General features: G+C 38.8%; 1 protein-coding gene across 7 annotated transcripts in view; it reads right to left on the reverse strand.

Annotated features, from left to right (window-relative positions):
- CACNA1E (calcium voltage-gated channel subunit alpha1 E) overlaps window positions 1-14,155 on the reverse strand; it is a 738,678-nt gene that overhangs the window by 125,522 nt on the left and 599,001 nt on the right. For all 7 annotated transcript variants that reach the window (XM_063428300.1, XM_063428305.1, XM_063428301.1 and 4 more), the window contains one exon: window positions 1,731-1,834. In XM_063428300.1, coding sequence (XP_063284370.1) covers window positions 1,731-1,834 — 104 coding nt within the window. The remainder of the gene's footprint in view (window positions 1-1,730; window positions 1,835-14,155) is intronic.

Below are 14,155 nucleotides of genomic sequence, written 5' to 3' on the forward strand. Positions count from 1 at the left end.
AGTGTGTGTATCTGTGTGTGTGTGTAGTGTGCGTATCTTGTAAATGCAGTGTGTATCTGTTTGTATGTGTGTAGTGTGTGCATCTGTGTGTGTCTTTGTATGTGTGTAATGTGTGCATCTGTGTGTGTAGTGTGTGTATCTGTATGTGTCATTGTCTGTATGTGTGTATGTCTGTGTATCTGTATGTCTTTGTATTCAGCTGCCGATTTGGTTAATCCCGAGAGCGTGCGCTGAAAAGCACTTTGAATCCCACTGGGAGAAAGGCGCTATATAAATACTAGTTATTCTTATTATTATTATTATTATTATTGCAGCATGTGTGTTCATCTGTATGTATGTCAATATCTGCATGTGTGTCTATGTTTGATACATATACTGAGACACATGCAGATGCACAGACACACATACAGTTGCACAGACACACTGATACACGTGCAGATATACAGACACACAGATACAAACACTGCCACATACAGATACAGACACACAGATACAAAAACTGACACACATGCATATACACAGTGTATAGGTAAGTATATTGCCTGCAGTGCACACACAGACACACACTACATTCCCATCACACACCCAGACACAAACTACATCCCCAGCACTCACACAGACACATAATACACCCATAGCAGTCACAGAGACACACACTTCATCCCCAGTACACACACAAACACACACTTCATTCACAGCAAACACACACACACATATCATCCCCAGCACACAGTTAGACACACACTTGATTCCCAGTAAGCACACAGACACATGTTTTATCCCCAGCACACACACATTGCAAAAACACACATGTTGTTTTTAGGGTGGGATTTGGGGGGGAGGGGGGCAGCATTTCATCCTTGGACCCAGGCAGTGAACTGTTTTGGGCCGGCCCTTCCCCTGGTTGCACTCCCATAGAAATTATTATCATGAAGGACAACAGCCATAGCTCCATCTTGAGATGCCACAAGTGGAGAACAAGAGTGATAATTGACCTTTTAGAACATTGTAGATTCAGGGGTGCCTAAAAGGTAGTTTAAAAAAAAAAAAAAAAAAAGATGTTTGAAAACTACTACTTTGATGCTTTGTCATTCTAAAGGCATGCAAAGTATCATGGGGGTTGTAGTTCTACAACATCTGGGGATCTACCTTTTTTCGCACCTTTGTTCCAGATATTACTGGTCTTTACTGTTGAACACTATGGGTGTCTTGGAAGTTCATCATACTGAATTTCTATGTCTGCTTCTTAAGACCCACATTTCCAAGATAAGGCTTTTACATATTTTCACTACAACAAGATTAAAGTGTTTCTTTTTAATGTGTTGTGGGCTTGTGTTATAAATCAGTTTGATGCCTCTGACTTTTCTAGGTAGTGTGGGATTTTCCTGGAAATCACCAAAACTACTTAGACTATTCAACAAAGAGTGGCACAGAGGTGTTCAAGTTTCCCCTCATAAACACATACACATTAAGGACTCTAACATTTTATTTTAAGATGTAGTTAGAAATACAGGCGTGTTTTGCCTTCAATACAATATGTTTAAACATATGCACATCTAAAGACTTCAATATTTCTAGAAAAAGTACCATGTGGTGAGATTATTTGTGCTTCAGTCACACACGGTGTGCAACAGGAGAACATCATGTACTAAAAAAGTGATATATCTATACATAATCAATCTAAACACAGCAAGCACAAAGTAAAACAAAAAAATATTCTTTGCTCTTACCCGGACAGCACTCCCAGAACGAGGTTCAGGACAAAGAAAGATCCGATGATAATGAGTGGAATGAAATAAAGCCAGTTCCATGTGGCTCCTAAGGCATCATTGGTCTAAAAAGTAAAAGAGACAATAAATGGCATAAATGATCTGTACATTTACGTTTATTTAAACCAAAATTAGAAATTTTGATTATTGAATGCTACGTGCTTACATATATGCAAATGAATAGCAAATTACTAAAAACAAATTGAAGAAAATTACTTTTTGCATGAAATTCTCAACTTGTTTTCTCTTTACAGATTACTTGTATTTATAACTCTTCATCTTACTTATTGGACTAATAGCCAAGATGTATGTCTGCAAGCAACATAAACTATTAGAAACCTGCTTATAGATACTCAATGAAGGTTTTGTGCAAATAACAGTACCTTCCACCAGATCTTCAGTCTGGTATTAGTTTCCTGTTTGTGACTCAAGTCTCTTAATAACCAGTATTTATCTGATGTCTTGTGTCTTTGGGACACTGGTGTAAAAGACCCATGTGCAACTTTCAGCACTCCAGATGTTGTGGACTACATCTCCCCAGATGTTTTGCCAGCATTATGCTTGTAAGAGCATTATAAGAGATGTTATCCACAACATCTGGAGTGTGGATGGTTACCCACCCCGTGATAGAATGTGCTATTCATGTACAAAAATACAATAGCATTCGGAATACTGGATGTCTGACAGTCTTTATTAATCCTGACAAGATTCATTGCACCCAATAAGGTAACTTTTCCATCAGTGTGACCTTTTATGTAACCAAAATGTTGCTTTATTCAGTTTAATTAAGCACACCACTAATTCTGGAATCATGGATTGTGATGACCTTTGTGGGTGAAGGCAAAGTCCCTTTATCTGTAACTGTTAACACTATATTACAGAACAAAACATTGGACTGCATGATTAGTGTCATGCTCCACCACCTGCTGGCTGATACACCTTTTGAGAAGCACCACTCTTTTTATCCCATAATTTTAACATAAAATTGTGGGAGGCATTTAACCGTATTTCTGTTGTTGTTTTTTGGGAGGGGTTTGTTTTTACAGTCATTATTTTAATGGACAGACCATGTGTTAAAATCCCAGACTGTAGAGATGGTTACATCATCAATTCCACGCAATTATACCTTGTAATAATAGCGTAATAATGTATTGATAACCTCCATGTAGTGAAGGGTTTCCTAGTCTCAGGCAGAACCTCTACGTCACTTACTAAAAATAAATATGGCAATCTAGGAGTGAGCATTGGAGAATGTATGGCCTGGCTGCCTGCCTCGACCGTTTTCATTTCTGACTGACTAATGTTAAAAAAATTGGTGTCCATAATTTGCATCACTAGTTGCAAACCTATTTATTTATTTATTCTTTATTTCCATGCTCGGATGGATATCAAAATAATATTATAACTAATAAAGAGCAACAAAGTATCCTAGCAGTTGCACAGCTCAGAAAAGAAATACAAAATAAAGTAAGGTTCGGTAAATGGATCGTCTCTACACTGTTCTCCATGAAGGCACATTGCTATGTATTGTTGAAATATGAGTTTTAATTAAAAACAACACGAGCACTGAGCCTGGTCTGCTATAAACCCCAAAACAAACTGTAATAAAATTATTGGCCAGGATATAATATTGATTTCCTGGAATATCTCAACCTCTTGTCTGTAAGTCAGTTTATTTGAGGGTGTTGTGCCATTTCACTGTACACTTAAACAGAATGGTTAAGCAATCAATTTTGTCCTTCAGGCATACACGAATGAATAACCTAAAGAATTGTTACTCTTTTCTGAGAAGTCATAACGTCTTTGGCTTTGCCCAGTTTCCTGATGTTGGCATAGTTGGCATCAATAGAATATGCATCACAGGTTTAATGGTCAATTCTTCCAGGGAGGAGAATTCATTGGGATCAAGCACGTGTTTAAACTCCCGCAATATATTATTCGCCAACCTCAGTCAGTTCGAGGGTTCCGACTGGTAATAGCTTTATAAGTAGGATTTCAACTGTAGGGGAAATGCTTCCCATACATGTTCTTTTATTTGTGTTTTAAAAATGGCAAACAAACACATTTTACCCTGGGATCAGTGGGGCAAAACATGTTTATAGCAAAGACAAAAAATATTTTGTAGAACAACATTACTCCCAGGAACAAAAACAGCATAAATCCTGCACATCTTTAATGAGCCCTTTAAAAACAGAAATAGGGGTCAATGCACATTTTTTTTTTGTTTTTTGTTTTTTTTTAGAAACTGTTTTTATTGTGAATGCAAAGTACAAGTGGCCTGTCATACATGGTAGCAACATTAATGAATCAGACAGATTATCATGACATTTTTTTTAGTGCATTTTAAACATTTAACATTCACATTTTTGAGTTTAGTAGTATAACATAAAAAAGAAAACAAAAATGTGTCCAGTCCAACTAAGTCACGGGTAATATACGGTCGCTATGACCACAACAGTACCCTCAAGAATGTCAAGGAAACAACACACCACGCATGTAAAGAATGTACATATGTACAATACAAACGTGTAGTGTCCACGTCACAAAAACAGACTGAACCAAGGTCTATATGTCATTTTACTCAAAAGTTTTTTTTTAATTTTGAAACCACAGCGGGGAAAAATTGTGACAATTTATCATTTAAGGTTGGAGGTAAACTTTAGGGAAAACATGGTGTAATTATTTATTTTGATCTTTAGTACTTAGTATGCTACAGAGTCCAAGGTAATTCAATGTCAACACAGTTTGACCATATGCAATTATTTTGTTTTCCAGTAATCTAAACACTACTTTTAACAATAGATTTCATTGGAGATTTTGGAGGTTTTATGAAAATGGTTCCAAAAATAAGAACAGGTTATCAAATAAGAAAAAAAGGCTTTCCCAAGTGGTGTTTAGACTGTGTTAATATACTGTGTAATTGCACTTGGATTATAGCACAAAAGATATACACAAAAGCATTACGAGTATAATGTGTGGGTACGCAGACTGCCACTGCTCACTGTGACTGGGGAATATATGGAGATCATATCAATGTCTGGGCACCGAGCCCTTCCACTCCCTTTCCTCTTCCCTAAGTGCTGCCATAGAGCACGGAAGGTCCTGATGGTTAGCAGCATGGGAGCACAGCTGCTCACAGTGTTTCTGACACTCGTCTTACCGTGCCAATAGAATTTCAGTGGCCAATTACATTAATTAACCCAGGAGAGAAGGAGGAGGAGAGAGAGACTTGGATGGGTTAGCAGATTGTATGTATCAAGTAAACGCTACAAGTGAAAGTCTTCGAATAACAAAGATTTTGCTGAAAGATGGCACCAATGCACCTCGTATAAGCATCCCAATCTAGAATGAAGACTAAAATGGACATGTGTTCTAAAGGTGCTTTAATATTGAAGATATGCAAATTGCTAGCTAGTGATGACGACAGGCTGGCTAGTATGGAGATTTGCTCAATTAACATTGCTGAAATAGATGTGATTTTTCACTACCAAACAATGTCTTGCACCACAATAAATCTCACCGTCTTTGGGTTCTTAGAGAAGTTGAGGTTCTTACTGGAATCCTTAGTTGTCCATACCTCCCAACATTTCAAATGGACAAAGGGGGGCACTTTAATTTTAGGGGTGTGAGTTGGGGTATATAGCCTGTGGCATGGCCGTTCTGAGAAATTTTAGATGTATTACTAATAAAAAAAGTTGAGCCTTTAATGAAATCATCCCAGTGAGTTGTAGGATTTCAGCTTGTGCAATGATATATATTTTCCTGATTTACCTTGTGCTTATTGTGCCTTTATATTCCTGTATATGTAAACCCAGCAATATAAATCAAAAAGTCCCCGGTGATTTGCAGCTAATTGTCAACTCTCATATCAAGCTGCATTAATCTGCTTCGATCCAAACGCACATACTCCGTCTCTCAAGCTCCAACAGCACGAGTTTTGAGTAGGAGATTAAAACTGTGGAAATCACTTGGGTCTTGATATATATGTTTATGGATTAGAACACTTTACGAGGATTGCTTTTTGGCAGCCTCTCTGAGTGCAATTAATATTTTCTTAACCAGATTAGAATGTCTAAACAGAAATTACTGAGGTCAACAAAGAGAGAGTGCAGTTGTAAAGCTGTTCAAAACATTGATATGTAACTACATTCTAATCCTCAAAGATCAAAAATTAATTTACAATTTTTTTTTATTATTTGAAGTGATATTTTCATATTTTTTGGTAATTTTTATTTTTTTTATTTAAAATAAAAAATCACTATCAAGTCTATTCACGAATAGGGTTACTATAGGGAAAATTCACAGTAAGTTCAAATTTAAGGGGAGAGTAGCTGAAAGCATAGTTAACTTTTTCAATTTTTCAAAATGTGTAATTCACTTTGAATTCAACTTGAATTCTCACACTTTAGCGAATAGCCCCGTTAATGTGAATTTCAAATTTTAGGCCAGAAGAAAATAAAATAAAAATAAAGGAAAAAAGCAATCTAAAAAAAAAAGATGGGAATGACAAAGAAGAGAAAATTTTGAGACAGAGAAGAAAGAGAATAGTAAAAAATGAAACAACAACAGAAGCATAAAATAATTCAGAATTTTTGTTAAATCTGTTTTTAATGTATTATCTCTGTAAAAATGCATTAGTATGTGATGGAGAATTATGAGAAGGCTGGATGCACTATTTCCAAGCTTGATAAAACTCAATGCATAAAACTCAACATCAAACATTTTACTAAAAAGTAAAAACACCCATTCATATATAATTGGAAAGATAAGAGCAGAAGTAAACAGATTTCCTTGCATTGTCACCTAGAACTACTCCACAAGCCAGTATCTAGTTGGTGAAACAATTGGATATTCCCTGTGATGCTCCCTCCTGAGTCCTTCAGAAGAGTAAAACAGACAGCACAAGATGACATTGGAATGGACCAAAATCCAAAGCCCCATGTCTCTTCCTTCTACCAGAAGACTAGATCACAACCCAATCTGAAAGAACTTTCCCATATCTTGATCTGAGATCAAGCTCAAAGGAGATTATTTTTCGAGCCATAATATGTTATGGAAAGAACTCTTGGGTTTTACCAAGTAGATGCCTTTTCTCCCTTCATGGAGGAAACTGCGCCAACTGAACCCTCAATGATATTCAATAAGTTGTATCTAACTGGCCATTTTATGACAAACCCTATTCTTTAGGAATGGCTATTGCCTCTCCCTGCACTGGTTACAGGATGGCCGCCAAGATTTGGATGACTGTTGTGACTCAGGTTTTGCTGTATATACTCGAGTATAAGCCGAGTTTTTCAGCACATTTTTTGTGCTGAAAAACCCCAACTCGGCTTATACTCGAGTCATAGTCTGTATTATGGCAATTTGCATTGCCATAATACAGACAGGGGGGAGAGGGGGGTTGGCAGAGCTATACTTACCTTTCCTGCAGCTCCTGTCAGCTCTCTCCTCCTCCGCGCCGTCCGTTCAGCACCTCGGTCAGCTCCCAGTGTAAGTCGCGAGACTTACACTGGGAGCTGACAGAGGGAGCTGCACAGACCGCGCGGAGGAGGAGGGAGCTGACAGGAGCTGCAGGAAAGGTAAGTAAACTCTCTGACAGCCCCCCTCTCCCCCCCCACTGAACTACCAATGACACTGGACCACCAGGGAAGGAGCCCCCCTCCCTGCCATGTATCAAGCAGGGAGGGGGGACGAAATTTTTTTTTTAAATATAATAAAAAATAATAATAATAATAATTAAATAATAAATAATAATATAAAAAAATAATAATATAAAAAAATTAAAAAAATAATAATATAAAAAAATTTAAAAATAATAAAATAATAAATAATAATATAAAAAAATAAAAAAAATAATAATTAATAATATATAAAATGCCCACCCCCACCAACACATACACAAACACACACTGCATCACACACACTCACACTTCATTCATATACACACACTGCACTCACACACACTGCATCACACACACTGCATCACACACACTCACACTTCATTCATATACACACACTGCACTCACACACACTGCATTCATACACACACTGCACTCACACACACACTGCACTCACACACACACTGCACTCACACACACACTGCACTCACACACACACTGCACTCATACACACACACTGCATTCATTATATACACACACTGGAAATAAATATTCAATTAATATATACGCACACACACTGCACTCATACACGCACTGCACTCATACACGCACTGCACTCATACGCACACACTGCATTCATTATATACACACACACTGTAAATAAATATTCAATTAATATAATTTTTTTAGGATCTAATTTTATTTAGAAATTTACTAGTAGCTGCTGCATTTCCCACCCTAGTCTTATACTCAAGTCAATAAGTTTTCCCAGTTTTTTGGGGTAAAATTAGGGGCCTCGGCTTATATTCGGGTCGACTTATACTCGAGTATATACGGTAAGTTCTTCTCTATGTGGTTATTTTTCGGGGATTTGCTTCTTCTCTCAGGTGGCACGTGGAACTGGGTATGTATGCCATCTTTTAGGACCATATAATCTATATTTTGAGGTTGAAGCAATACCAAGAGATATTTTAAATAATTGTATATCAACATGACTTGTGTGCTGATAGATGCACGACCCCCAAATGGTAATACTATCATTGACTATGGTGGGGGTTGTACTCATGCACTTTCTCCTTCCTATCCATTCTTCAATAGTTATAAAGTATTGGTCTAAAATGACCCTTCCTTTAAAGCAGCATTTTACAGCATTACCTCATTTTACACCATCCAACTTCAAATCGTGCCATTTTGTTCTATTACTTTTTTACTGAACATCCTTCCTCTGTAAACTTTATTTAATCTCTTAATAGAGTTAGCTGCCAAAAATTGCATTTGGAAGAGATGTGTTCAGCATCAAAATGTATCTAATTATATTTTACTAGCAGAAGCGCATAGTAGGACAATTCTAAATCTACGATTTCTGTAAAATCCTTGCCCAGAGTTCATAATGCATGATATACTGTTTGCTTGTGAACTAAACATTCAGATCCCATCCAAGAAAGTACTCCAGAGCCTCAGCTATACAGAAAAACTCAAATATGTATGTGAGGTTATAACAGTTTATATGTAGATATCCAAGATCTGATCCATGGATGACTAGGACAGTTCCCCATAATTATTAAATAAACAATCACATTACCCTTATATAAAGAAATATTTTTATTCATACTTTATTAAGGAAAAACAAGTTCTAAGCATATCTGGTTTAAAGAGCCTTCCTTGGGCAAGAGATTCTGAAAGAATAAAACAAAATAATTCTGGGATGTTATAAGAATCTAGTGATGTCACTATATCCCTATGATGTCAGAGCAGGTGAAGTAGAAATTCTATAACGCACAAAGATTTTTTTTTCACTCATACAGTTATAAAAAGGAATAGATCCTTTATGGGTCAGCTGTGTGTTGTTATCAGAAATAAACGTGGGTAAGACAAGTGACAAATAAATAAATTAAGTTTAGCCAATGAATAGTAATGAGAAAGTAAACAAGGAAAAAGATCGAGGAACAAATGCTGCTTTTACATGATTTATAAAATGAACACCTTATTGATGTGGCAAATTAACCAGAAATAATAAGAAAATCCATTAAAAAAAATTAACGTTAGAATAATGGAAAATGTCATAAGTCATATGGGCCTAGATCAAAAACACTTTTTTTTTTTTGTCAATCTTTGTTTTATTGAGGGAAGTTTACAAGGTCAACATTTTCACTCATTACGTTGTGATATGGCAAAAACCATATAACATGAACTTGTACAATCATACATTTTCAGACCTCTTACTTTTTTTTTTTCTCGTGTGTGTGTCCAGTTGATATGTGAGTCGTGTGACTTGTATGTTGGTGGCGTTTGAAAGTGGTACCTCAGGGTCAGGTGTTGGTTTTGGCCCGTGTGAAGTCCGGTCCAGTCAGTAAGTGTCTCGACTTGGGAATATATTGCGCGTTTAGGTTGTGTGTGTGAGTCGAGAGAGTCGGCATAGGGGTAGGTACCTGCGTTGCTACTTGTACGATGGTGTCCCCTAACCTTGGGGGACTGCGGGGGGGGGGTTGCGGGGTCGGCTCGGTGGTCTAGTCTCTTTTGCGGCCGCCTTGTGTCGTGACTGTAAGGGTAAGCGTGGCTACTGTGGGTTTGTGTCGTGTAGAGGCACGAGTAAGAACATTCTCTTAACAATTAGTAAAAGGGAAAATAGCAAAGTAAACAGTTGCAGTAATGTGCTTGGCTGGTGGTTAGGTTGCGTTCGCTGCCCTCAAAATTTCTTTTCCTCTTGGCGTTGAAGATCTCGCTCGGCTCAGGTCCACGGATTGGGTGTCGGAGGAGGTGGTGGGTTCCTCTGAGCATGGGTTTAGTCCAAGAGTTTGTAGGAATGCTGCCGCGTCTGTTATAGTGGTGAGTCTCAGCTCCCTGCCGTCGGCCGTTTTGGCTGTGAGTGCTCGCGGTAAGGTCCATCAGTACTCCACTCGGTGTTCCCGTAGTCTGCTCGTGATTGAACCCAAGGACCTCCGCCAGTGCAGTGTGTTCCTGGTGAGATCTTGAAAAACGTCAGTTTGGAATTTTCAAAGTCCAGGGGAGTTTTGCCCCTTACTGCTGCTAGGATACGAGTCCTGTCCGCCACAGACTGGTAGCGTATAATTATGTCTCGGCTGGCATTGGAGGGGGCCTGTTGTGACATGTTTATCCTATAGCACCCTTCCATCTGAATTTTCTTGGCTTGCGAATGTGGTAGGAGTGAGTCCATAAGCCGTCTTAGGTAGTGTGGCAGTTCTGCCTGATCTATGGTGTCTGGCACCCCTCTGAGTTTAATGTTGGCACATCGCTTGCGGTCCTCAGCTAAATCTACTCTTAGTGTCAGGGAAGTGTGTGAATGCAGCAGGTTGTGCATTTGGTCTTTCACCTCTTGCACCTCTCGCTTGAGGTCTTGGACCTCTGTTTCTGTAGTCTGCGTGCGTGCACTAACTGCCTGTATCTAGGTGCGGACTGCGTCCAGGTCTGCTGCTGTCATTTGTCTGAGTTCCCGCAGGAGGTTGGCAATATCCTGCTTGGTGGCCGGAGCTTGTGGGTCTTCGTTTGCCATTGCCTCTAGGGGTGTCATGGCAGGTGACATGATGGGTGAGTCCCCAGGGGTGGTTGTACCTGTTTGGGGGTCTGATCTGAGTTCACCAGCTTCTGGCCTGGTCGCCATCTTGGAGTTCGGACGCTGCAGCATCTCCCCTATGTCGTGGGATTCTTTGCTGGGGCCCGGCTGTGATTTCTGGGTTTTGGGGCCCATGTCCGTTGTGGGCTTTGGGAGATGGTCGGGTGGCCAGTCAGAGTAATATATTTCAGCCAGCTCAGCCTCTAGTTCCCTTGCGGCGGTCCGTGTGGCTGTGTAGCCAAGGTAGGCCCGAGATGTGCGTCTGTCTTTCTGACCCGTTTTCGGGTATAAAAAAGGCATGGGGCTGTTGCTACCCCTCTCCGGAGTCGGTGGGGTGTCGTGTGTGGGTCCGCTTGTCGCAGGTTACCCCAAAGTTTTGCAGGTTTCTCAAAGTTTTCCTCGGCGGGATAACGCGTGTGGTCGGCTCCGGCACTAAGCTCTTCCCCCCCAAAAACACTTATAACCACTTAAAAGTGCAGTGCGTTTGTGGCAAAAAAAAAAAAATGAAATGGAAATTACCCTTTCATATACAATTTGTAGATATAATAACCTCAAAATACTAAAATACAACTGAAAAATTAAACGTATGTAACAGTGGAGCACCTAGGGGAAATTTGATTACATATATAGCTAAGAGAATAAATGGGTAAACAATATAATAACCTAACAACCTACAACACTAGATAAATACAATAAACAGAAAATTACCCTATAATCCATAAACAGTCATTGAAGGTTGTATAAAAAACTATGTATCAATATTGTATAAGTAGCACAAAATTGTAAGTCCTTGAAATAAAAGTTGCTATTCAATAGTCATTTAAAGTTATTCATTTCATCCACAGTGCCAGCATATTTGCAAGAATCCCATTAGGTACCAATATGAAAAACAAAACAACTGAAAAATATCTACAAAAGAGAAAAGAAACTCATAGGGTAATAGAGTATAGACACCAATAAGAGTGAGTTTTCAAGGTTACACTCACAGGATAACTGAAAATTCAGGCCCATCTATGTGGTATTGGTTCCTTGTCAAGAGATGAATGGCACATATAAAAGAAACAAAAAACAAAAAAACAGTGCAACACGGTATATATAATGAATATGCACTTTATTGGGTTACACTCAAAAGATAGAAATGGAGGATATGGCTGGACGGCTGTCTGTCAGTTTGGTATGCTTGACACGTAATTGATATGCCCCTTCAGTTTGCGGGTAAGGACAATTCCCAGGTGGGCCCACCCATTATAGTTGTGTCACTAGGTGCACCACTGGTGACGATTACTTGGTGACCAATCCTGTTTCCATACCACCCCGTGTTGGAAGGTATTCTAGCTGCATTATGGAATTTTTCCAGTTCAGCTATTTTAACCTTAAATAAGAAATTTACTTTGAATTCACCATGAATTCTGACTTTAGTGAATAACCCTGTGTATGTATAATGCCAGGTCTTGACAGCAAATGTTACTAACACTCAAGTTTTTATCACATACTTTAAGTCCTTAAAAACCTCTTCCATATCAGTTGTAGTAGGGAAATCAGAGAAGAAAAAAATGCTTTTCCTTTAAATTTCCCAATGTACTGCTCTCAAGGTCCCACGTGTATCCTTTATGTGAAGTACATGCTGTAGAGAAGCGAAGGGAGCAGCCATCTTGCTCCTTACCCTATCCTCCTTGTAGTGGGTTAGGGGATTAAAAATCATAAATCTGACACACTCAACCACATTGGCCTCGTACAGGAAGTGATAACAGCGGTATAAAAGATATCACTGTAAATTCATTTTGACGCCAGTTATCTTGCTGACTGGATCTAACATTTTGTTCAAGGTTGTGTTCTTTTTTTACATTGAAGGAGGTTTTAAAGATGTTATTACCTTACGGGTTTTTTTTTTAGAAGATGCCCATTTCCAAAGAACTGTTTCAACTAAGCCCGTAATTTATCTTCTTAATTTCTCCACTATCGGCGGAATGATCTCCTATAATTCTATCTCGGCAAAAGCAGAGTGTAGTAAACCATGCGTGTTTCAATATCAGGCCTCGGAAGTTTGCAAAATGTGGATTGATTGTCGTACTGCCAATAAACGTTATTCCCTTGAGCTGTGCCTTCGACAGCAAACAGTTGCTTGGGTAGATAGCCTCTCGAAGGACTGACACTGCTTTACTCTTTGTTGATTGACAGGAATCTTCCCAGGTAAAATTCAGCAAGATCAAGCAGAGGAAGTTCGTCAGATTGAGTTTCACATAGAAGAAATACTCCTGGGAATTTTCTGGCAGAAGAAATTTCTGCTCTCTCTAACAGTATGCCGAAGCATGAGATGAATTAGAATAAGACCAGGCGATGCTTACTCTTGGGATACGAGAACAAACGCATTTACAATCTCAGATGCATAGGGGAAATTAAATACATTCTACTGAAACATGCTAGTAGTCTATATAGAGCAGCCTGGGTATGAGTGATCGAGAGAATGCATGGTTTACTGTATAGCAAATGGTTTCTCTGCAGTTTGCAGTTTTTCAAATTATTTTTTTTGTCCTTTTACTTCCTGTTTTTGTTTTAATTTTTTTTTATTTAGTATTATTTTATTCTCAATTCACCTTGAATGCATAAGTTAAACTATAGACCACTTTTTCTACTTTGTAGAATGTGATCTTTTTGCAGTGTCACCAAAATCTATTACTGTCTTTAATGGAAACTATAGTGCTAGATATACAAAGTTTTATTGTTTTATAGTGCCATACTGCCCCCAACAACCGCCCCATGGTGCTGAAAGGTTTAAAGCCCCTATTGTCGCTTACCTTATTCCAATGCTGATGTCTCGCTGCACTAAGTCAGGATCCAACTCCACTCCTCCTGTGCCAATGTCAGCTGGCATGGGTACCTAATATGCATGCGAGTTCTGCAATCGCTGAAGCACTACCCCATAGGAAAGCATTGAATCAATGATTTTCTATGGGGGTTTTAACTGATGCTGGATGTCATCTTGCAAAGTGTGAGGATGTCCAGCGTCATTTAGTGAATTAAAAGTCTGCTAAGTACCCGGATGAACCTCTAATGGCTGTCTGCTACATAGCTAACAAAGGTGGAGTTAACAAACTGTAAACTGAAAAGTTTACCAATAACTGCAATAATTCAAATTGCAGAGTTATAGGGACAAGGGCACTGCACCCAGTCCATTTCAATGAGATGAAGTGCTCTGA

This window comes from Pelobates fuscus, chromosome 7, assembly GCF_036172605.1.
Source record: "Pelobates fuscus isolate aPelFus1 chromosome 7, aPelFus1.pri, whole genome shotgun sequence".
Lineage (NCBI taxonomy): Eukaryota > Metazoa > Chordata > Amphibia > Anura > Pelobatidae > Pelobates > Pelobates fuscus.